General features: G+C 40.4%; 1 protein-coding gene and 1 long non-coding RNA gene across 12 annotated transcripts in view; one reads left to right on the top strand and one right to left on the bottom strand.

Moving 5' to 3' along the window:
* Positions 1 to 487: 487 nt before the first annotated feature.
* Positions 488 to 17,084, bottom strand: LOC112410043 (uncharacterized). The gene is made up of 3 exons (XR_003005311.1): positions 16,837 to 17,084; positions 1,026 to 1,138; positions 488 to 601 (listed from the first exon to the last, which is right to left on the bottom strand). It is a non-coding gene; the product is annotated as an uncharacterized LOC112410043 (long non-coding RNA).
* An 11-nt stretch (positions 17,085 to 17,095) lies between these two features.
* RBM26 (RNA binding motif protein 26) overlaps positions 17,096 to 24,648 on the top strand; it is an 83,725-nt gene continuing 76,172 nt past the window's right edge. For all 11 annotated transcript variants that reach the window (XM_024760438.1, XM_024760437.1, XM_024760436.1 and 8 more), the window contains exon 1: positions 17,096 to 17,710. In XM_024760438.1, coding sequence (XP_024616206.1) covers positions 17,640 to 17,710 — 71 coding nt within the window. In that variant the 5' untranslated portion in view covers positions 17,096 to 17,639. The remainder of the gene's footprint in view (positions 17,711 to 24,648) is intronic.

Raw genomic sequence — 24,648 nt, 5'->3', positions numbered from 1 at the left:
ACATAACTAACCACCTCAAATTAATGGCTTAAAAGCATTTATTATTTCTTATCATTCTGTGAGTTGCTGGGACATTATAGTTTGGGCTGGCTGGGCAGAAGCTGAGTGGTTTAGGATGGTCTTTCTCACACGTCTGGTGGTTCACAGGCTGGATCTAGTTGGGACTTCTTCACATGGTGGTCTGGGGTTCTCAGGGTTCAAAAGGATGTGCAAGTACTTTTCAAGTTATTGACTTGTATCACATTTATCTCAGCATATTTGCTTTAATCTCATTTAGTCAAAGCAAATCACATGGCCAAGTCCAAAACTGCTGTGGGAGGAAACTGTGAAAGTGGATATGGAAAGTGTGAACAAATTGCAGGGCCATTACTGTAGTAATTTACCATGGGCTTGAAAATATGAGTAGAGATAGCCTTTAAACTCCTTTGACTTTCTAGCTCCTTAAAATAGAAGACAAACCCAAAAAACCTTTGTTAATTCTTTTTTAAACCAGTTCATTTTATTTTTTCCCTTTTCTCTGGGAGAATGACAAATATCAAAGAAAGGCCATTAAAAAAAAAAAACAATCTCTCTTGTGACTAATGTTTCACTTTCTGGTACCCTGAAAGATAGATCAAGTGTCAATTACCATCATGAGCACAATACCATCACAATTACTATACAGAACCGCCCCCCACCGCCAATGACAAATGACAATTAAAAAAAATGTATTATCTTATTAGTCCCATTTTAGAAATGAAATAATTAATGTGCAGAAAGTTTAAATGACTTGTCCAAGATAAATCAAGGCATCAGGATTCAGACCCTGCTGGCCTAACTACAGCTTAGGCTCTCATTGGCCACATGCCTACTACCATTGCCCCTGGTAGGGACAACCACAGGGCCAAAGGAACAAGTCAATCTTAGGTTAAGTTAACCAGTTAATGCAATTAATCCACAAGCATACTCTACAGAAAAAAATAACAATAAATAATTTCCTTCATTTCCAGAATGTACAGTTAGGGCTCACTAGCTGCTGCCATTACCTTTTCCCCGACGCTGTGAAGAAGTAGAATGCCATACCCCAAATTAACAAAGATCATCACTTGTCCAGAGACAACGAAGATTTCTCTGTGCCCACAGCTCCTAATGAGGCTACCTGTCATTAGTCAAATAAGAAAATCACTAGGTTGGTAACAGAAAGGTCAACACTAACACATCTGCTAATTGTCTAATGAGCCCATGTCCCAGAAAATCTGAGGGAAGCTCCATTGCCCAAGGGGTATCAGAATTTTATGCCTTAGTTTTTTGGACTATTTCCTGCTGTCCAAGGAGTAACACTGGGTTACTATTTTACTGGACACTATTTAATCGATACCAGTAAATCCCAATGATGTATGCAAAGAGGGGTGGGTCTGATACAGAATGCGCATGGATTAAGGTCCAACAAGTCCCCTCCTCTTGGTCCCACCACTGCTCTTGCCTCTCCTGACTACTAGCTCTCCATGGCATTTGACTGCCTGCTGTGTTTGGAATATTCTGCACTTTCACAAGCTAAAAGAACGCACACTTCTTGGGGCTGTATGGCAGAACAGGCTCTGGAATCGGACAAACCAGGTTGAAATCTTGGCTCTACCAGCTCCTACTATGTGACCTGCCCAAACTCCTGAGTCCTCTGAGCCTCAGTTCTCTCATCTATACAGTTGGGTCATGAACGATACCTACCTTATGGGATTGACGTAAAGAGTAAATGCATGTCAGCTCCCAGAACTCCATAAATAAAAGCTACTATTCAAGAATCTGGATTGACTGAAAGCGGTGACATAAGAATATCTCTAAGTAGCACTTTTCCCCTAAAGGTCTCTTTGCTTAACCCACTTCTGGACCTTCTCTTTTGTAACTGCCTCCAGCATGAGTACCTTTGGTAATGACATATCTCTTTCCTTTGGGGATGCATTATGACCAGAACTGTTTTTCAGAGCCAACAGTGGTACTGAGAAGAGGAGCATCCTTTTAGTCAAATGTGAGGGGTGACTGTGAAGTCCAAATCTGGTCCCAATATACAAGTCTATCAGCTGTTACCACTCCCCATCCTATGCATTCAGAGTTCCTCAAACCTCACCATTCCCCAAGTGAGCAGAGACTTTCCTGCTCCCAGGGCTTCTCACAGGGCTCCTCCTCCGAATAGGATGGCACAGCCTTGTTTCTCTGACCCATTCAGAAATATCCTACTTATCCACCACACCAGCCCACTCAACCCTTCTGTAAAGCTTATTCTCTGCCAGGGAGGCACAATGGCACAGCAGTTAAGAACAAATGTAAGAGCCCAATAACAGTGCTCAGGAGAAGCATCAGAAAAGGTGGTGATGTGCATGGACTACGAAGCCAGGCTGCCTGGGTCTGAATCCTGCCTCTACAATGTGGTCATGAGCTCTGTGATCTTAGATGAGTTACTTTATGTCCCCATGTCTCAGTTTCCTCAATAGTTAAATAAGATAAAGAATGGTGGTTACTTCAAAAGTCTATTTTGGAGATGAGATAAAGCACCTAGAATAGTACCCACCAAATGTTTGTCTAATAAAGTCCTCAATCTATTACTTCTTAGCTGGGTGACCTTCAATGGTTTATTTAACCTTTCTGTATCTCAATTTCTTGACTTTAAAATGAGGATAAGAAAAATAGCACCAATTTCATAGGATTGTTGAGGATTAAATAAGATAATATATGTAACTTGCCTACTACATAATTGTATATAGAGCTTTGCATATGGCAGGATTTAAACAAAATGGTAGTTTTAAAAAAAAGTTAGTTATTTTTCCTGAACTCTGTAACGCCTTACTCATATATCTATTACAGCACATATCAGATTATATTGTAATAGCCTAGACTGGGAACTCCTTGAGGACAGGAAGTTTGTCATTAATCTTCTGGTAAAGGGAAAACCAGTTCAGCTGGCAACTAGGATGTGAGGGGGGAACTGAAAATTGAAACAGAAACCACAACTTGCAAAACTATATAATGAGTCACAAAATAGGAAAACTGTACAAAACCATGATATGCAAGACAAACTAAGTTCAGACCCTTAACGACATCTCATGGTGTTCTAAATAAGACAACAAACTAACCTAACAATAACTCCACACAAAGGCATGTCTTCTAAAGATAAGACCGCTGATTATTCCAACAACTTCCTAGTTTACAAATTCTGACCTATCTCTGCCAAGGCCATCCAATGACTAACTACAGTCCTGCAAACTCTGTAGATAATCTTCCTTAACTTCCACCTGTTAAAATGTTGAACTCTCCATTATGTGTGCACCTCCTTGCTGCAGCAAGCTAATAAACCTTTGTTTGAAAAAAAAATACTACCTATTGTACGCTGGACATTGGGAATAAAACCGTGAATGGAAAAAGCTTTTGCCTTCAAGGAACCTAATCTTTTAATGTGGTAACAGACAAATATTAACAATACAGTGTGATATAATTATAAGCAAGGTAAGCACTGTGAACACTTGGCCTAGTCAGGGAAGTCTTTCTGGAGGAAGTGATTTTTAGGATAAATCCTGAAGGGTGATTAGGAGTTAGGTAAAGAATAGGGTTGGGCATGGTAAACATTCTAAACAGCAAGGGCTCCTTGTTCGAAGAAGAGAATAAAGGACAGCATGCTTGGAAGAGAATAAAGGACAGCTAGGAATAGATTAAGGACTTTATAGGCCCCATGCATCAAGAATACTGCTAAGTTCTTCCATTTGAAATTCAAAATAAAAATTAATGCTAATTATAAAACACATGCAGGGAAAAAGGCACACAAGACCCAGGGCGCCACCTCCAGGCACTTGGAGGAAGGAGGGTCAGTGCAGAGCTGGAAGAGCACGCAGCCAGGCGGGGGGTCGCAGCTCCTACAAAGGTGCAAAGAATGTCAGTAAGAGGATACTCTGTGGCTGAGACCGCTGGTAAGAGGCTTCTGGCACTTATAATATCAGAGCCCTGTGGCTGACAGGGTCTTGGTGCTCCCGTCAGGTGTCAGGCCTGTGCCTCTAAGGTGGGAGTGCTGAGTTCAGGATATTGGTCCACCAGAGACCTCCTGGCTCTGCATAATATCAAACAGCGAAAGCTCTCCCAGAGATCTCCATCTCAACGCTAAGACCCAGCTCCACTCGACGACCAGCAAGCTACAGTGCTGGACGCCCTATGCCAAACAACTAGCAAGACAGGAACTCAACCCCACCCATTAGCAGAGAGGCTGCCTAAAATCATTCTAAGTTCACAGACACCTCAAAACACACCAGACGCAGCCCTGCCTACCAGAAAGAAAAGATCCAGCCTCATCCACCAGAACACAGGCACCAGTTCCCTCCACCAGGAAGGCTACCCAACCCACTGAACCAACCTTAGCCCCTGGGGGCAGACACCAAAAACAACGGGAACTATGAACCTGCAGCTGGCAAAAAGGAGACCCCAAACTGAGTAAGTTAAGCAAAATGGGAAGACAGAGAAATATGCAACAGATGAAGGAGCAAGGTAAAAACCCAGCAGACCAAACAGATGAAGAGGAAATAGGCAGTCTACCTGAAAAACATTTCAGGGTAATGATAGTAAAGATGACCCCAAATCTTGGAAATAGAATGGAGAAAACACAAGAAATGTTTAACAAGGACCTAGAAGAATTAAAGAGCAAACAAATAATGATGAACAACACAATAAATGAAATTAAAAATTCTCTAGAAGGAATCAAAAGCAGAATAACTGAGGCAGAAGAACGGATAAGTGACCTGGAAGATAAAATAGTGGAAATAACTACCACAGAGCAGAATAAAGAAAAAAGAATGAAAAGAACTGAGGACAGTCTCAGAGACCTCTGGGACAACATTAAACACATCAACATTTAAATTATAGGGGTCCCAGAAGAAGAAGAGAAAAAAAAGGGACTGAGAAAATATTTGAAGAGATTATAGTTGAAAACTTCCCTAATATGGGAAAGGATATAGTCAATCAAGTCCAGGAAGTGCAGACAGTCCCAGACAGGATAAATCCAAGGAGAAACACGCCAAGACACATATTAATCAAACTATCAAAAATTAAATACAAAGAAAAAATATTAAAAGCAGCAAGTGAAAAACAACAAATAACATACAAAGGAATCCCCATAAGGTTAACACTGATCTGTCAGCAGAAACTCTGCAAGCCAGAAGAAAGTGGCAGGACATATTTAAAGTGATGAAAGGGAAAAACCTACAAACACGATTACTCTACCCAGCAAGGATCTCATTCAGATTCGATGGAGAAATTAAAATATTTACAGACAAGCAAAAGCTAAGAGAATTCAGCACCAATAAAACAGCTTTACAACAACTGCTAAAGGAACTTCTCTAGGCAGGAAACACAAGAGAAGGAAAAGACCTACAATAACAAACCCAAAACAATTAAGAAAGTGGTAATAGGAACATACATGTTGATAACTACCTTAACTGTAAAAGGATTAAATGCTCCAGCCAAAAAGACACAGACTGGCTGAATGTATACAAAAACAAGACCCTTGTATATGCTGTCTACAAGAGACCCACTTCAGACCTAGGGACACATACAGACTGAAGGTGAGGGGATGGAAAAAGATATTCCATGCAAATGGAAATCAAAAGAAAGCTGGAGTACCAATTCTCATATCAGACAAAATGGACTTTAAAATAAAGACTAAAAGAAGAGACAAAGAAGGACACCACATAATGGGGTAGTGGATCAATCCAAGAAGAAGATAAAACAATTGTAAATATTTATGCACCCAACAGAGGAGCACCTCAATACATAAGGCAAATGCTAACAGCCATAAAAGGGCAAATCGACAGTAACACATTCATAGTAGGGGACTTCAACACCCCACTTTCACCAATGGACAGATCATCCAAAATGAAAATAAATAAGGAAACACAAGCTATAAATGATACATTAAACAAGATGGACTTAATTGATATTTATAGGACACTGCACCCAAAAACAACAGAATACACTTTCTTCTCAAATGCTCATGGAACATTCTCCAGGATAGATCGTATCTTGGATCACAACTCGAGCCTTGGTAAATTTAAGAAAATTGAAGTCATATCAAGTATCTTTTCCGACCACAACACTATGAGACTAGATATCAATTACAGGAAGAAATCTGTAAAAAATAAAAACACAGGGAGGCTAAACAATACACTACTTAATAACCAAGAGATCGCTGAAGAAATCAAAGAGGAAATCAAAAAATACCTAGAAACAAATGACAATGAAAACACAACTATCCAAAACCTATGGGATGCAGCAAAAGCAGTTCTAAGAGGGAAGTTTATAGCAATACAATCCTACCCCAAGAAACAAGAAACATCTCAACTAAATAACCTAACCTTACACATAAAGCAATTAGAGAAATATTTTTCACAGAACTAGAACAAAAAATTTCACAATTTGTATGGAAACACAAAAGACCCCGAATAGCCAAAGCAATCTTGAGAAAGAAAAACAGAGCTGGAGGAATCAGGCTCCCGGACTTCAATACTATGACGCTACAGTAATCAAGACAGTATGGTATTGGAACAAAAACAGAAATATAGATCAATGGGACAGAATATAAAGCCCAGAGATAAACCCACACACATATGGTCACCTTATCTTTGATAAAGGAGGCAAGAATATACAATGGAGAAAAGAGAGCCTGTTCAATAAGTGATGCTGGGAAAAGTGGACAGCTACATGTAAAAGGATGAAATAAGAACACTCCCTAACACCATAGAAAAAATAAACTCGAGATGGATTAAAGACCTAAATGTAAGGCCAGACACTATAAAATTCTTAGAGGAAAACATAGGCAGAACCCTCTATGACATAAATCACAGCAAGGTCCTTTTTGACCCACCTCCTAGAGAAATGGAAATAGAAACAAAAATAAACAAATGGGATCTAGTGAAACTTAAAAGCTTTTGCAAAGCAAAGGAAACCATAAACAAGACTAAAAGACAACCCTCAGAATGGGAGAAAATATTTGCAAACAAAGCAACTGACAAAGGATTAATCTCCAAAATTTACAAGCAGCTCATGTAGCTCAATATCAAAAAAACAAAACACCCAATCCAAAAATGGGCAGACCTACATAGACATTTCTCCAAAGAAGATATACAGATTGCCAACAAGCACATGAAAGAATGCTCAACATCACTAATCATTAGAGAAATGCAAATCAAAACTAATGAGGTATCCCCCTGACACCGGTCAGAATGGCCATCATCAAAAAATCTACAAACAATAAATGCTGGAGAGGGTGTGGAGAAAAGGGAATCCTTTTGCACTGTTGGTGGAACGTAAATTGATACAGCCACTATGGAGAACAGGATGGAGGTCTTTAAAAAACTAAAAATAGACCTACCATACGACCTAGCAGTCCCACTCCTGGGCATATACCCTGAGAAAACCATTATTCAAAAAGCTACATGCACCCCAATGTTCATTGCAGCGCTATTTACAATAGCCAGGACATGGAAGCACCCTAAGTGTCCATCGACAGATGAATGGATAAAGAAGATGTGGTACATATATACAATGGAGTATTACTCAGCCATAAAAAGAAACAAAATCGAGTTTTTTGTAGTGAGGTGGATGGACCTAGAGTGTGTCATACAGAGTGAAGTAAGTCAGAAAGAAAAATGCATACCATATGCTGACACATATATATGGAATCTAAAAGAAAAAATGCCTCTGAAAAACCTAGGGGCAGGACAGGAATAAAGATACAGACGTAGAGAATGGACTTGAGGACACAGGGAGGGGGAAGGGTAAGCTAGGACGAAGTGAGAGAGTGCCATTGACATATATACACTACCAGATGTAAAATAGATAGCTAGTGGGAAGCAGCCACATAGCACAGGGAGATCAGCTTGGTGCTTTGTGACCACCTAGAGGGGTGGGATAGGGAGGGTGGGAGGGAGATGCAAGAGGGAGGAGATATGGGGATATATGTATATGTATAGCTGATTCACTTTGTTATAAAGCAGAAACTAACACACCATTGTAAAGCAATTGTACTCCAATAAAGATGTTTTAAAAATAAATAAATAAATAAAATACATGTAGGAAAGTCCTTCTGGTTTTTCTCATCATGTGTAGTTTAATACTTTAAAAGAAATCTTGAATTCTCTGAAAAATATACTCATGTTCCTGCTTTGGCACTTCAGCATATATGAGTTTGTCTATTGCATCATGCACTACTGTTTCTTTAGGGAACTACAAATACTTTAGTGTGGCAGCACTGTAGAGTGTGAAAGGTAAGAGATAAAGCTGGAGAACTAGGCAAGCACCAGTTAATGAAAGATCTAGTAAAGATGTAGTTAAAAGATGTGGTCTTTGTTGTCTACTGACCTGGGTTCAATCTCTGCCATGCCTGGGCACTCACTGTATATGACTGGGCAACTCAAAGCCTTAATTTCCTCAGCAGTAAAATGGAAATGCTAAGCTGTGATGATTAACATAATAAATATAAAGTGCTTAGCACAGTGCTTAATATAAAACACACTAAATTTCAGTTCGGTATTTTTTTAAATAAATTTGTTCTTCAGCCTGAGAAATGGGGAGTCAATAAAGAGTTTTAAGTAGTGAGATGATTAGAATGGGATTTTATGGATTTCTGTGCTGCAGTGTATAGTCTAGGTTGAATGACAATGAGTAGATTCTAGGTGTACTTAAGAGGAAGACTCAAATAATAATGGGGCTTCCCTGGTGGCGCAGTGGTTAAGAATCTGCCTGTCAATGCAGGGGACACACGTTCGAGCCCTGGTCCTGGGAGATCCCATATGCCGCAGAGCAACTAAGCCCGTGTGCCATAACTACTGAGCCTGAGCTCTAGAGCCCCCGAGCCACAACTACTGAGCCCACGTGCCACAGCTACTGAAGCCCACGTGCCTAGAGCCCGTGCTCCACAACAAGAGAAGCCACCGTAATGAGAAGCCCGCGCACCACAACGAAAAGTAGCTCCCGCTCGCCGCAACCAGAGAAAGCCCACGTGCATCAACGAACACCCAATGCAGCCAAAAACAAACAAATAAATAAAGTTATAAAAAAATAATGATTGGATGGAGTTTGAAGATATATATGCATATATCTATATGTTGCATGTATACATATATTACATATTCATACATACACACACATTTACAAAGTCTCCTATATAAACTGCCACAGATGATGATAGGTGTAAATCTCAGTTTCCAGAAGAATCAAATATGTAACATTATTAAAATCATCTGTCAGTGAAATGATGTGATAATCTGTCAAAATAATTTAAAATGGGCTAAGGAGAGAAGATGGAGTGTCAATGAAATAAAATTGACCAGGAATTGATTACTGTTAAAACTGGATGACAGGACTTCCATGGTGGCGCAGTGGTTGAGAGTCCGCTTTCCGATGCAGGGGACACGGGTTCGTGCCCCGGTCCGAGAAGATCCCACGTGCCGCCGAGCAGCTGGGCCCGTGAGTCATGGCCACTGAGCCTGTGTGTCCGAAGCCTGTGCTCCGCCACGGGAGAGGCCACAACAGTGAGAGGCCCACGTACCGCAAAAAACAAAAACAAAAACAAAAGCAAAACCTGGATGACAGGAAAGATTATACTTTTTTCTGCTTTTGGATACATTAAAATTTTTTCCATAACAAAAAACATTTAAAAAAATATACTAAGGTAGGGAGACCTAGAAAACAAAAAGATCCCTGGGGGGCCTAATAGACTGGCTAGAATACAAGTTCCATGAAGGCAAAGACCTTGCCTGTCTTGTTTACATCTGTATCTCCAGGGCCTAGAGCAGTTCATACCCACACAGTAGGCTCTCAGTGTGTATTTGTTGAAGGAATGAACGCTGGAGAACAAAAACCATAACCTAAGTGAGTCTGACAGCTTAGACTGAGAGCCAAGATTCCTGGGGATCATCTTTTATGCTACATATGATATCTCCTTAGCTACTGTAAGGAAAAAGAGCTCGAGAAAACCATCCCAAGAGAGAGCAGAGCAGATTCACAAACTTCACTTTGGTATTCCATGAGAAGTAGGTATTTACAATGGTAATATGCATTTGATCCCTAGAAAGCTTCTCTGGGGACTCTGTCATATCATTCCATGCCATTGCTTTTTAAAAAACAAATATTTATTGTGGAGATGTCTTTGTCTTGTCTTCAAGCCAAGAATCAGAAGAAAACTATGTATATACCCTATCCTCTCCTTCCCTCTCTTATGGCTAATACTACTATGGCTAATAGAAGAGACGGAAGGAATAAACAGTCTTTTGAAGAAGGTTCACCTCTACATTTTGTTCTTATTTCCTTAGTAGCCTTAGGACAAAACTGTCTATTACAAAAGTAATGATGTAGAACCTTAATTAGGGTTTTTGAAATTCAAGCCCACTCTTATGGGGGGCAGAACCTGAGCAGAAGAAAACGACCAATAACACTGAAACAACAGACATCAAGTACAATTAAATGCCCACATGAGGCACCCTCTAAAGTTTTAAAGCTGCACTGTTCAGTACCATAGCCACTAGCAATGTGTGGCTATTGAGCATTTGTGATGCAGCTTGTCTGAATTGAGATGACCTGTAAGTGTAAAAATACACACCAGATTTCAAAGACTTAGTAACAACAACAAAGTAAAATATCTCAATTATTTTTATATTAATTGCACAGTGAAGTGAAAATATTGTGGATAAGTTACAGAAAATATATCATTAAAAGTAATTTCACTTTTTTTTACTTTTTGAAAAAGTAACCACTAGAAAACTTAAAATTACATATGTGGCTCACACTATATTTTTATTGGACAGCATTTTTGTTTGTTTGTTTAGTAATTTTCCTCTCCTTATGTGGAATAAAATGAAGAGCTCAGGGTATTAATAGCACAACTCCTAGTCTTCTTACTCTATACTGTTTTGGGTCCCTTCTATAAAAGTACTGCTATAGGAGTCATTATAAGCAATTATAGGTATAAATGGAGTGCCCACTGAAGAACTGGTGATTGTCCCACAAACTCTTTTTTTACTAGAAGTCCTCTGAACTTATTAAGGGGGAAATGATAGAATGTCCTCTGATCCCAATTTACACTATCAGCAATTGCTGAAGTGTTTCCTCTTAAATTACCTAAAGATATACCTTACCACAGCAAGCATTATTTTTCTTTCCAAGTCATCAGTGCCTAGTCTCAGATGAGAAAACTGTATTCCCTTTATTAACATGCTCTTGATTCACTTTTTTTTTTTTTTAATAAATTTATTTATTTTTGGCTGCTTTGGGTCTTCTTTGCTGCGTGCGGGCTTTCTCTAGCTGCGGCAAGCGGGGGCTACTCTTCGTTGCAGTGTGCATGCTTCTCCTTGTGGCTCACGGGCTCTAGAGCGCAGGCTCAGTAGTTGTGGTGCACGGGCTTAGTCGCTCTGGGGCATGTCGGATCTTCCCAGACCAGGGCTCGAACCCGTGTCCCCTGCATTGGTGGGCGGATTCTTAACCACTGTACCACCAGGGAAGTCCAGCTCTTGATTCACTTTTAGCGAAATAAAAATCCTGGCATTATTATGTTAAAAGTGATTTGCCTCCCTTCTGTTTTTATTTAAAAATCCCCAAATTTAATTAAGCTTTTTCTTTTAAAAGAAGTATGTACATATGTTCATGTTTTCAATTCATCCTGTCATACTGAAAAACTTTTCAATGGTTGTGTATCATATTTTAAATAAAATCTAGTTCAAAAATCTTAATGTGGCTCTTGTTTACCTAATTTGACCTACAGCCATGTTTCCCCCTAACTTGATACCCTCCTACCTCTCTGGCATTCTTTAAGAGCCTAGCTCTTCCTTACCTCTGGAACATCCCACAAGCTATTATGTCTGCCTTGAATATTCCTGTCTCTATTTTGTTTCACATGGCTAACTTCTACTCATTACCCCCTTTCTTAACCATTTAAACACTATATTCTAAGAGAAGCCATGCTTGAGTCTTTCCAGTCTAAACTGTTATAATGGTTCATATTTCTATTTTCTTTCATAATACGTAATATAATTTGTATTAAAATTTAATTACAGAAATTAAAAAAAATTTCCTATATGATTTTCCATTAAATGTCTCCCTTTCTAAATTAGGGCAGATACCATGCCTTGTTTGTCCATCACTGTATTCTCACCAAGTAGTAGTATATCTGAAACAGAGCCGACCTTTAGTAAACATTCGTTGAGTGATGAATTGGAAAGACCCAACAGAGTACAAGAGTTGCAAACATGAGATAAGGAAGTAATCGATGAAACAAGGTACTAAAGAGGCCACAGGGGATAAAGTATATGTGCATTAAAAAATAAAACGATAGGGGCTAAATCAATGATGGCCATAGAAAGTCAAAGGTTTGTTAGAATGTATGTCCTGAGAGACATCATATTAAATGAAGGTGGCTAGGGATGGTTTCAAAGAAGTAATTGGGCCAGAAGGGACGGTTAGATTTTATTAACTATAATTTAAAAAATATTTATAAAAATAGAATGAATCAGATGACTTGTGTCATAGATTAGGTTCTCTAGGAAGTAGATGTTGAGGTGGAGTTAGAAGTACAAAAGGTTTACTGGAGGATAGCATCTGTGAAAGAGAAAGGCAGAAAGTAGGATTAGGCAGGGGGAGCCATCAGACTGCCATGCAGGCCTGAAGAAGCCTCTGTCATCCTAATGTTGACATTAGGTCCTTATACTATGCCTTACTCAGTCTTTAGTTGAGGATGGGCATGGGAGAGAGGGGTAGCCCTGAAAATAGTGTTACTTCAGCTTGGAAGCTGAGGTGAACCCAGAAGAAGTTAATGACTGAAGGCTGTCAGCTAACTACATGCCTTCGGCAGTGAGTCCTTTCTCAAAGGTAGACCTGAGCAAAGTACCTGTGACTGCGACACAGGATGCCAATTCAACCCAAATTAATCTATAAATTCAATAAAGGATCCTTTTTTTTTTTTTTGCTAAGCTCGACAATCTTGTTCTAGGAAGTATTTAGTAGACCAAGGGTTCACAGTTAGCTAAGTCAAATTTGAAAGACAAGAGCAAAGGGGAGGAATTTTTCACTATTACATATTAAGACAGTCTATAAGACAATGGTAAATAAAAACAACATGGTACTGGCGTCATCATGGACAAAGAGACCAACTGAAAAAGAGGTCAGAACCAGAGCCATACATAAATGGAAATATGAATATATGATAAAGGTGGCATTGAAAATCAATGGGGAAGGGAGAGACTGTTCAGTAGAATTATAGAGAAGAATTGGTTTGCTGTTTGGAGAAAAAATAGGCTAGATCCCCACCTTACACCAAATAAAGGCATGTATTCCAGAGAGAATAAAGACCTAAACGTGATTCTCGGGACAGAGTACTGACTATACAACAGAAGAAAAAATATAGAATATGTTTGTGATGTTGAAATACAGGCTAAGTGTTTAATCAAGACCCTCAAAGCACCACTGAGAGTAAGAAGACTGTCTCCACCAGCTAGGTGAGAGAACTGGAAGAACCTAAGGAGGAGTTAAGTATACTCTAGAGAATATTCCTAGGATCAGGGCAGCTAAGTAAACTATAAGGAGATGTAGGCCTACTGGGAGGTATATCATTATGACTTGCCTATCAAAAATATTTCCCCTGCCTCTACTTCCTTCTTATATCTTTCAACAAACATTTCTGAGTTCCACACACTGTGCTACGTGCAGAAAGAACAAACAGGAATCAACTTGAGTCCTAGTCCTTAAAGAGCTCATAATCTAGTTAGACAGACAGATGAAAAACTAAATAAGACGTTTTAACTCCTATTCTACAGGTAAGAACCAAGAGGCAACAACCTTTGCCTAGGGCATCTGGTATTTGAGCTATAAGGAAAGTCATTCCAGGCAAAAGGAACAGTGCTAACAGTCACAGGGCTTTGAAGGAACATGGTATGTTGGAAAATGTTAAGGAGGTAACCTAATAATGGACATTCTGAATTGTTTGTTACTGAATACATAAAGTAGTCTATGGGGGTTGTTTTAGTCTTTTCTTAGTTGCACTGCTTATCACATTAGCTAATTATCACCTCTGAAGACAAAGCCAAAGAAGATGAAGCACTGAAGCGATGAGGGATAAATGATAATAGTTAAGAAAGAGAATCATGCTAGGAAGCACTGATGACTAGTCGTGGAGTGATAACAAGCACTGTAACTAAGGATTTAGAGGTGGAAGAGATTGCTATCAGCTACATTGTTCAGGGAAGATTTCCTGGAAGTGGCAGAGCTTCATTTGATCATTCAAAAAATTGAGAAATGACTGTATATATCAGGGGCTGTGCATGGAACAGGAGATTCAAAACCATAGTCTACTAATGAACAGATAATCAAATAATTGCGAAAATAAAGCAATGAGTGTTACAATAGATGCAAGCACAGGCTGATGTGATAAAACCTCAGAGGGACTCCTGCTTTAGAGCAGGGAAGTCAAGGATGGTTTTCTAAAGGTGATGCTGTACGCACTGAATTTAATGGACAGGTAGGATTCAAGTGCAAGGGAGGGAAACACATTTTGCAACGGATCAGTTTAGTGAGAGAACACACCTCTTTCAAGGAGCATGAAATAGTTCAGGGTGGCTGAAGCGAAGGCTGAAAGGCAGTGAAAGAAGTTTCTAAGGCATATAGTAAGAGTTTGATTTTTTTTTTTTTTTTTTTTTTTTATTTTTGGCCGTGTTTGGTCTTCGTTTCTGTGCATGGGCTTTCTCTAGTTGCCAGCGAGCGGGGGCCTCTCACTGTTGTGGCCTCTCCCGTTGTGGAGCACAGGCTCCGGACGCGCAGTCTCAGCGACCATGGCTCACAGGCCCAGTTGCTCTGCGGCATGTGGGATCCTCCCCGACCAGGGCTCAAACCCGTGTCCCCTGCATCGGCAGGCGGACTCTCAACCACTGCACCACCAGGGAAGCCCAAGAGTTTGATTTTAAAAGGTCCTTTATAGATGTTAAAGAATGTAGATTTTTTATCCTGAAGACAACGTGGAAGTTGATGAAGATTTTAAGCAGGGAACTAACATGATTAGATCCAAATTTTACAATAACTGCTATTAAAGGCAATGATGATGAAGGCAACTGAAGATGAACTGATAAGGGGGCAGCTAAGAGGCAGAGAAATTAAAAGCCTGTTACTATTGTTTGGGAAAAATAAGGAAGGATTCAAAAATACAGTAGCAGTGGTACTGAGAGAGAAGGATGGGCAAGGTTTGAATAGCCAGAGAAAGAAGTAAGTGGAAGCATTCCCTGTGGAAATGATGTGAATAAATGTTTGGAGGAGGGAAAGGTGAGCAAATCTGTTTCCGTGGATTATATAGCATTTAACAAAAGAATGATGATTAGCTGGAGTGCAGAGCCAGAGTTACCCAACAGTTGGTGATGAGGTTGAAAACTGGTGGAGTCAGTCCGCGGCAAGGCTATTAAACTGGCAGGCTAAACAGTTAGGATTTTACATTTTCCCTAGCAATATTAAATTTATAAATCATTTTTTTATTGTGGCAAAATATACAAAAATTTATCATTTTAACCTTTTTTTTTTTTTTTTTGCAGTACACGGGCCTCTCACTGTTGCGGCCTCTCCCGTTGCAGAGCAGAGGCTCCAGACGCGCAGGCCCAGCGGCCATGGCTCACGGGCCTAGTCGCTCCGCGGCATGTGGGATCTTCCCGGACCGGGGCACGAACCCGTGTCCCCTGCATCGGCAGGTGGACTCTCAACCACTGCGCCACCAGGGAAGCCCCCACTTTAACCATTTTTAAGTGTACAGTTCACAACACTCACGTTATTGTGCAACCATCAACACCGCCTATCTCTAGAACTTTCTCATCATCCCAAACTGAAATTCTTTACTCATTAAAAAATAGCTCCCCATTCTCCCCTACCCCTCTTGCCCCTGGCAACTAAGTGATAACAAGTTGATAAAAATTCTATTTTTCTGTCTCTAGGGGTTTGGCCACTCTAGGTACCTCACATAAGTGGAAACACAGAATAGTTGCCCTTTTGCATCCAGCTTATTTCACTTAGCTAAATCACTTGTTAATCAACACCCTGGTTAATCAGTAGCAGTCTTCTAATTTGCATACTACTTTATATGCTATATTTTAAAACAAATGTCAAGCTTTTCCGACTTTGTCAAATCTTTTCCACTTAGTGCTTAAGGACACTTCACTCTAGCAAATTATAAACTCAGAGTTCTTAACAATTTAGTCTACCACTGTGTCTGCCATAAAAAGCTTTTTATTGTTCTACTTTAAATGTCTATATTGTGAATTATTTTCATTACAGTTAACAGGCACTAGACTTTTTGTAAAATTCCACCTAGTACCTTAATGGAAGTAAATAATAGCAAAAAGAATAACTGAAGCAGGAATCAAACTTATTTGACCACCCAGGAGAAAGGAAGTTACTTTATTTAGGATGCTGATATGAAGGCTCTCTTTTGATATTATGTAATTTCCCTATCTGGGGCTGAATAGGCTCTAAACGGAGGGAATTAAAAAACACTAACACTAAAAAAAAACAAAACCCCCCCAAAAAACCACAAACACTTATCTTATTTCTGGCTGGGAAAAAGTCCGAAAGTTTCAGATGTTTGGAAACTATTTCAGAACTGTCAAGGGTTGAAGGAATCCCTAGGTCATTAGTGCTCTGCCCATGCATGAAGTCGAGTAATTCTGGACAAAACTAAGCCTCTGGCTGTCTCAGCGCGTTATATTAGACCAGCCCGTTCTTCCCAATCTTGTCCACAGCACAGCACATGCAGAATATAGTACTGCAGGATCCTGAGGTAAACGGAGGAGGCAGCACAGCGCAGCACACCTGTAATCCCCAGGTCGCCTGCATCCCGCCACATCCGAGTGGACGCTCTCAGAGGAGCGCTCCCGTCGGTCGTTCCAGCCGATGCGCCACGCCGTCAGTTACAGAGGACGGGCTGGGGTTCCCGCTGATTCTGAAATCAGCGGCCTTTCCCTCCTTGCAAAAAAAAATAAAGTCTTTAGTCCTTAAGAGAATCAAAGCGTGAAAAAGAAAAGTGCCCACAAACCACGCAAAGACGCAAAACTCGCCAAACTTGCCTAGCGCGCTCTCCGCTGATCTTACGTCTCTTCCCAGCAGGCTCCGGGAGTCACCGCGACACTTCAACAATTCTCGCGAGATTTATCGGCAGCCATCTTCTTGGGGGTGCTGGGAGCCGGGAAGACCCCCTGAACCGTTCCCATTCAGCTGCCCTTCGTCTTCGCTTTCTTCACTTTTGCCTCTTCTGCGTTGCCAACCAGCACCTGGTCTCAAAGCTGAGAGAAAGCCCGGGTCTAGGAGCGTGTCGCGCTCTGGTCCAGGAAGATTCGCTGGGGTGGAGAGAAGGGGGAGGGCCCGGGCAAACAGTCGCTGCCTCAGCCGGGGCCGGGGGCCGGGGAGGGGGAGTTCCTGGCACCCCGTGGACTCGCGGCCTGCGGCCGTCCCCCCCGGAGCTGTTGGCCCATCGGGGCTCGCGGGAGCCTGCCACCGGCGCCTCCCACCGCGGCCCACGCGGGCGGCGCGCGGAGGAGGGGGCGGGGGCAGCGGCGGCTGTAGCGGCCGCGACCTGGGCGGGCGGACTAGTGTGACGGGCCTCTGGGCCGCTGTGGATGGTTTCTAAAATGATCATTGAAAACTTCGAGGCCCTCAAGTCCTGGCTCAGCAAGACTCTCGAGCCCATGTGAGTATCCGGGGGCTATTTCCTTGCAGGGGTGGAAGTGGGAGATAGGTGGCCTCACGGTTGCCTCAAGTGCCTTCCGTGGAGGCCGAAGCGGTGAACGCTGGTCCTAGGGCTCTGTGTTTTCTCCTCCTCTACCACCCTCGTTCCCAGGTTCAGAATACGCCTGGGAGCCTGAGCTGACCTTTACCTTATCGCTGAGTTGGTTCTTAAACCAATGTCTCTTCCTCTTGTTTTCCCGTTATTTGTAGACGGACCCCAACAACCTACACACACAACTCGTATTTGCCCAGGGCCCCCAGATCAGTTTCTTCTGGTGAATCCGAGCATAATCCGCTGTCCACTAGACTATTTTTGTTTCTTTAAATGAGGTGAATAGCCCTTATTACGGATTAGAACAGTTCTTGTCTCAGCCACTCACGTTTTACCTACATACAATCCCTGAAAGAAAGGCCATGTCTCCCATGTGCTGTCTGGCTCATCAGCACCTCTGTTAACTGAAGATGTAACAGGTGCTAAGGTGCCCAGTAAAATTCCCCTTTCCCACCTACACGTTTGTTAGCTTGGAGGAAGAAAATGCAATCTATCCATATGGACTATTTAGCAGTTTTAAGTAGGTTTCTATAGGTGGACTCTGTGCATGTGTGTGTTTGAGGAGGTTCAGAGTGCTGAAATGCATTAGATTGGAAAAATTGAGTGTTTTAAGGAGTTATCTTTTAATACACGCAAAATATGGGCTAAGTGTTTTATCAAAATTGGTTGATTTACAATAAACAGCTTAAAATACAACGGGGAATATCCATTCATTTAATAAATTTATTAGGCTCCTTCTATGTACTGTGGGAGGGTCAGGGCTAGAGTTTTTAAATTCCAAAATCAGTAAGACATAATAAACAAGTAAATAAGGTAATTTCAGGTAATAAGAGTAATGATGATTGTAACAGTAGAGAATCATGTAAAAGAGTGATTAGAAGGCCTCTCAGAGGAGGTGACATTTGAGCAACACCTAAGGAACAGAAGGAACTATCTGTGTAAAAGTCTGGAGAGAGAATGCTCCTTACAGAAGGAACAGCGAGTGCAAAGGCTCTGTAGTGGAAATGATCACGGTGTGATCTGGGAAGAGAAAGCAGGCAGTTGTAGCTGCAGGGAACCTTGTGATGGGGGAGAGGATGGAAGGTTGTGAAGTTGGAGAAGTAGGCAGGGGCCAAATCATGTAGGATCTTCTAGGCTGTGGTCAAGAGCTAGGATTTAATTTAAACTATAATGGGAAGACATTAGATGATTTAAAGCAGGCAGGGGTTGATTTGATTTTGTTTTAACTCTACCTGCTTTGTGGAGGTTAAGGGGTCAAGAAGAGAAGTAAGGAGACTGTTCTGAAGGACGTTGTAGGCAGAGCTGTAGATAGTTTGCATTAGAGTGATAGTGGAGACAGAACTAAATATGTTTAATGAATAGATCTGGTAGAACTTGCTGATCGATTGGGTGTGAGAGATAAGGGAAAGGGAAGTCAAGGGTGATAACTAAGAAGTTAGCCTAAGCAACTGAATCCGTGTTGGAGAGAACAGGTTGAGGGGAGAAGAGTAGGTTGGTTGGTTTTGATCATTAAGTGTAAGGTATTATATACTTAAGTGAGATGTCAAATAAGTAGTTGGTTATGAGTCTAGAACTCAGGCCAGGACTAGAAATATTTGGAGTCATGCAGATAGTGTTTAAAGCCATGAGACTGGGAAGTTTCTGAGGAAGAATGTGTAGATAGGGAAGCGAAGAGAGTCCAGGTCTGAGGTAGGAAGAAAATTGGGATACATGTCACTAATGAAACAAATGTATAACAAAAGAGGAGGGTTGTCAACTTGATGGGATACTGCATAATGGATGAAAAAGGTGGAGGCAGATTAGTGGCCCTAGGTTTGTCAAGGTAGAAGTCATTGGTGAACTAAGTGAAAAGTCTCACTGGAGTAGGGTGGTATGGTTAGAAGCCTTGTTTAAGTGGATTGGAGAGAGGGAGTAGGCAGGAGTGTATGAGAGGGAGAACCCTGGAGCCAGAATGGCTGCCTTTGAATTCTGCCTCTGCCACTTACCAGCTGTATGATACTAGGTAAGTTACTTAGCTCAGTGCCTCCTTCCTCATGTCTAAAATGGGGAAAATAATGAGTATGTATTAAGAAAATCTTTGAACACTGCCTGGTTTGTAATTAGCACTCAATAAGTGTTCGGTGAACAGAAAACTTAGAAGACTGTTTTGAGTTAAAATAGCATTCCCGGGGCTTCCCTGGTGGCGCAGTGGTAGAGGCCACAACAGTGAGAGGCCCGTGTACCGCAAAAAAAAAAAAATATATATATATATTCCCTTTTTTAAGCATTCAATTCTCAAATTACTTATCAGCTTTATTACCATTTCCTTTTTTTTTTTTCACTAATTGAAGATTATAGCTACTCTGCTTGTAATTTTTCTTGAGTTTTAATAAAGCATCTTCGGGTATCATATAGCCTACTCAGATGACTGTAAGCAGTGCAGTCATTACTGCTGGAATAAAGCACTACTTGTAGAACCTAGACAGTGATAGGAGCTGGGATTGGTCCTTTTATAATGTACACTACTGTGGTAAAAATGAGCCCTTATCCAAGTTCCTGTCCCTTTATGCGCTTGGGCCTCTCACTATCGCGGCCTCTTTTGTTGCGGAGCACAGGCTCCGAACGCGCAGGCTCAGTAGTTGTGGCTCACGGGCCCAGTTGCTCCACGGCATGAGGGATCCTCCCAGACCAGGGCTCGAACCTGTGTCCCCTGCATTAGCAGGCAGACTCTCAGTTACTGCGCCACCAGGGAAGCCCCTCAGGTGCATTCTTTTAGATGACTTTTAACGCTGATTACAGTTATTTAAGACCTATGGTTTCTAACCTTGGTTTTGTGAAACTTGAAGATGTATTTGTTCTCTAAAGAGATTTTTTTGCTTTACTTCGTAATTGCCATATAGCACCTATTTGAGGAGGACCATATGAAGCACAAAGGATAAGACAGAACTTGAAACGTGTATAGAACTTTTTTAGCTATTTGTGCTAGTAAAGTATCTGATGGTTTTGGACTTGCCTCATAGTTTAAATGTATTAATTCAGCACATATTTATTGAGCACTTAATCTACTCTGTGCTAAGCACTGTGTTAGATATTGGGGAAATAGTAGGAAACACGACATGAAATGACCATCTTCATATTGTTTACCGCTTAGCACGGAAGACCGATGGTGAACAAGTAACCATAAGACTAGTGAGTGTTATTAATCCAGAATGCTGTCAAAATATATGTCTGGGAGGTCAAGAAAGGCTTTCCTGGCATGATAATATTTCATCTCAACCGGGATGGATGAAGAGCAGTTTGCTGGGGCAAAAGGATGGGAATGGAGAGCTGTGACAGCAAGGTTTTAGAGGGCAGATGGTATGAAGGCCCTAAAATAAAGGGAAAAAGAGGTGTCTTGGAGGAATTGAAAGAAACTGAAAAAAGAGCCAGTGGATAGCTCCAGAGAGAGGAGCCAGATCGCACGAGACTCTTGAGTCATTTTAAGGATTTGGGATGTCATTGAAGGGTAGTTGGAAGCCAGTGAAGGGTTTTAGGGGAGGAAAGTTTTCATATGGACATTAAGAAAAAAAAAAAAGTCAACCTGGTTGCAGTTTCAACATGAAATAAAAGTTGGTAAATCTGTATTTTATTTGATTATAAGGTCTGTAGGTATATCAAGATTCTGAGTTTTTTTCATAATTTATTGAAAATATAGGTGTTAAAATTGTCATCTTGAAATACTTGATGTTTTTGTTCTCCCAAACATTTGCTTAGTCATGCATGCTAATAATAAAATTAGATGTTGGTCTTCCCTTTAACATTGATTTCTTTTTCATAATGTGCAGTCCTGGAAAAGAATTAAGCTGTCTTCTTTCGATGTTTTTTTTGTTTTTTTAAACAGAAGAGGTTTTCTGCTGTATTTTAAAACTTTTTCTGAGTTTACACATCACTGAATATGGTGATTTAATAAAATCATGGATTATTTTTAGTTTAGGGGAAACCTCAAAATCTAATCAAACCCCTTAATTTTTCAGAAAATAAAATTGAGAGACAGATGAACTTAATGATGTGCCCAGATTTTGTTGAGTTTAGTAGTAAAGAACAGAACGCCTAGTTTTGTGCTCCTGCTACTATGTAGTGCTGTGGAGGTAGCATTGTGTAGTGGAAAGAAAACATTTTTGTGTCCACATAGACCAGTGTTCACATCTCAGCTCTGCCACTTATTAACTGAGTAATCTAGGCAAATGAACCTCCCTTTTCCTTGTTGGTGTGATAGGGAGAATTATACTTGTTTCTTTCTGTAGTTGAAAGGATTAAATGAGACATATTTTAAAGAGCCTAGCCCTTCCCTCCTTTCTTAAATACCGCGTTGATTAAACACAAATAGGTTACATTACTATTATTGCTACCATTAACATTTGAACACATTGTTAAAGTTTTGTATTTCAAGTTCTGTGAGGTAAATACTGTACCTCCATTTTGCAAGTGATGACCCCGAGGCACTAGAGCATGAAGTTGAGATACTTGCCCAGAGTCACAGCTTTTACATGTGACTAAACAGTGATTTAAACTCAAGTTTTTGACTCTGGAGCCTTGTTCTTAATTTACTACAACACAATACAATGTATTCTTTCCTATTACTCTGTGTGTGTGTATATACACTTTTTTTTGTTTTTGTTTTTTTTTGAGGTACGTGGGCCTCTCACTGCTGCGGCCTCTCCCGTTGCGGAGCACAGGCTCCGGACGCACAGGCTCAGTGGCCGTGGCTCACGGGTGCAGCCGCTCCGCGGCATGTGGGATCCTCCCGGACTGGGGCACGAACCCGTGTCCCCTGCATCGGCAGGCGGACTCTCAACTACTGCGCCACCAGGGAAGCCCTATACACTTTTTTACTATTACATTTTTGGAGTAGTAGCTGCTATTGTAAAGGAACAAAGTTCTAAAGCATCATGGTTATCAGTGCTTTAGAGTTTAAGAAAGAAACCTAGAGTTTTTGTAGTCTTTTCCTCTTCACCTATGCTTGTTATTAAACCTTTCTTACCACATTAAAATTTATTTTTGTTCCAGTTTTACAGGAAGAGCTGAAAGGTGATCTTTTTATTTCTGAACTTTATACCTGTTTCCCTCCCTTGATCTTTTTTTTCTGCAGACTCCTTTGGGCACAGAGTCAGTCTCCCATTCCTTAAGGAAGAAAAGCTTAGCAACAGTAGCAAAAAATAAAACAAAAAATTAAATCATACTTCTAGTCACTTTGCTGGCTTTCTTTTCCTGTCAGTGTTAAATCTTGAAACAGTAGTCAGCCTTTAATTTTTCACTCATTTGCCCCAGCCATTTACTTCCTAATGCCTATAATATAGTTTCTTGCTACTTGTATTCAACCAAAATTGCTTACCTCAATGTTACCAGTGAATTTGTTTATTAAATGTAAATACTTTGTATAAATTTTAATTCTTTGACCTCTGTATATAACATTAGACAGTGTTGATAGCTGCCTTTTTCTTTTTTTTAAACTTCTCATGTCTTGGATCCATAATATTTTGGTTCTCTTCTCAAATCATTTCTATCTCCTTAAGTTCTTTTTCTTGCCTTTGAATTGTATTATTCTTAGTTCTGTTCCCAAGACTTTTTTTTCTTAATCATTCTACTCCTGTTCCCTCATTCACATTCATTCCTATGGATGGTTTCCATTGTAATACGTGCCTGTGGTTTTTAAAAACTTTGTGTGTGTGTTGTAGATGCTTTGAAAGTTTGATTAAAGACTGTTTTCCCCAGGATATTGCATATACACATTTGCATTTGAATTTTAGAGCTTTTCCAACACATACCTGTATGCATTTATTTTTCACACAATTATGTTTAGGCTTAACCACTTCAAAGTTTTAAGCTCTTAACTCTGATTGCTAGCTCTGTACCTGATCCTCTCATCTGAACTTCAAACTATTGTATGTTTCTGAAAATAAAATGTTCACTTATTTCCATTTCATTTCTCCAAATTATCTGGGCTTGAAGTTTCATTTTTTTGGCTTCTCCTCCCTTCATTTCTTTTCTCCCATTCAAGTTGGTCATTGGGTTCTGTCTCTTTCTTTTAATAATTCTTACTAATGACAGTGCTCAGTAGGGGACTCTTCACTCCTTATCTAAACCATTGCAGTTTGTTTCCTAACAGACCTCCCTATCTCCAGTCTTTTTCTCTCTTCCAGTTCTTTTGGCCTGGATACCCAACTTGTTTATATCCTATTGTTAGATCAAAATCTTCAGGACTCCTAAGTAATTAATTGCATACTTTTTAACTTGGTTTTCAGGACTCTAATGTCTGTTTCAAATTATCTCTCCAGTTTATATCTTCCTACTTTTTATGTAAGTCTTAATTTCAGCAAAACTGAACTTTACATTCTGATTCTCTATCACATTGGTCATACTGTCCTTTTCCCCTCAACTTTAAGTAGAAGGTAACATTCGTTGAGTGCTATTTGCTAATGCTTGTGCATTCATTGTATGTGAGCTAGGTTCTGTTATACCAATTTTAGGGATGAAGAAGTTGACTCTTAGGAAGATTAAGTAATACACTTCATTCATAGCTTATAAATGATAGAGACAGGATTAAAAACAAGACACTTATATTCCAGAGCTTTGTTGTGCATTATCATGTATTGCCTTTCTCCGTTTCTTTTTTATATGTTGAAATCAAAGGTCAAGTGTGATTCCAGTTCTTCCAGAAAGCCATTTATCATCTATCCAGTTGGAAGCAGTGACTCTCCTCCATGACTCTCCTCTCCTAGCTCTAGTTGGTACTCATCACTTGCAAACTTGTTCAGCAGTTAATTCTTACTTGTTTTAAGGTTACTGTTAGAGTCTAAGGTCCTTGAAAATAAACTCCAAATCTTAAGGTT

This window comes from Neophocaena asiaeorientalis, unplaced genomic scaffold (assembly GCF_003031525.2).
Source record: "Neophocaena asiaeorientalis asiaeorientalis breed wild unplaced genomic scaffold, Neophocaena_asiaeorientalis_V1.1 scaffold158, whole genome shotgun sequence".
Taxonomy (NCBI): domain Eukaryota; kingdom Metazoa; phylum Chordata; class Mammalia; order Artiodactyla; family Phocoenidae; genus Neophocaena; species Neophocaena asiaeorientalis.
Note: the sequence above shows the minus strand (reverse complement) of the source record. Positions and strands in the feature narration are given on the sequence as shown.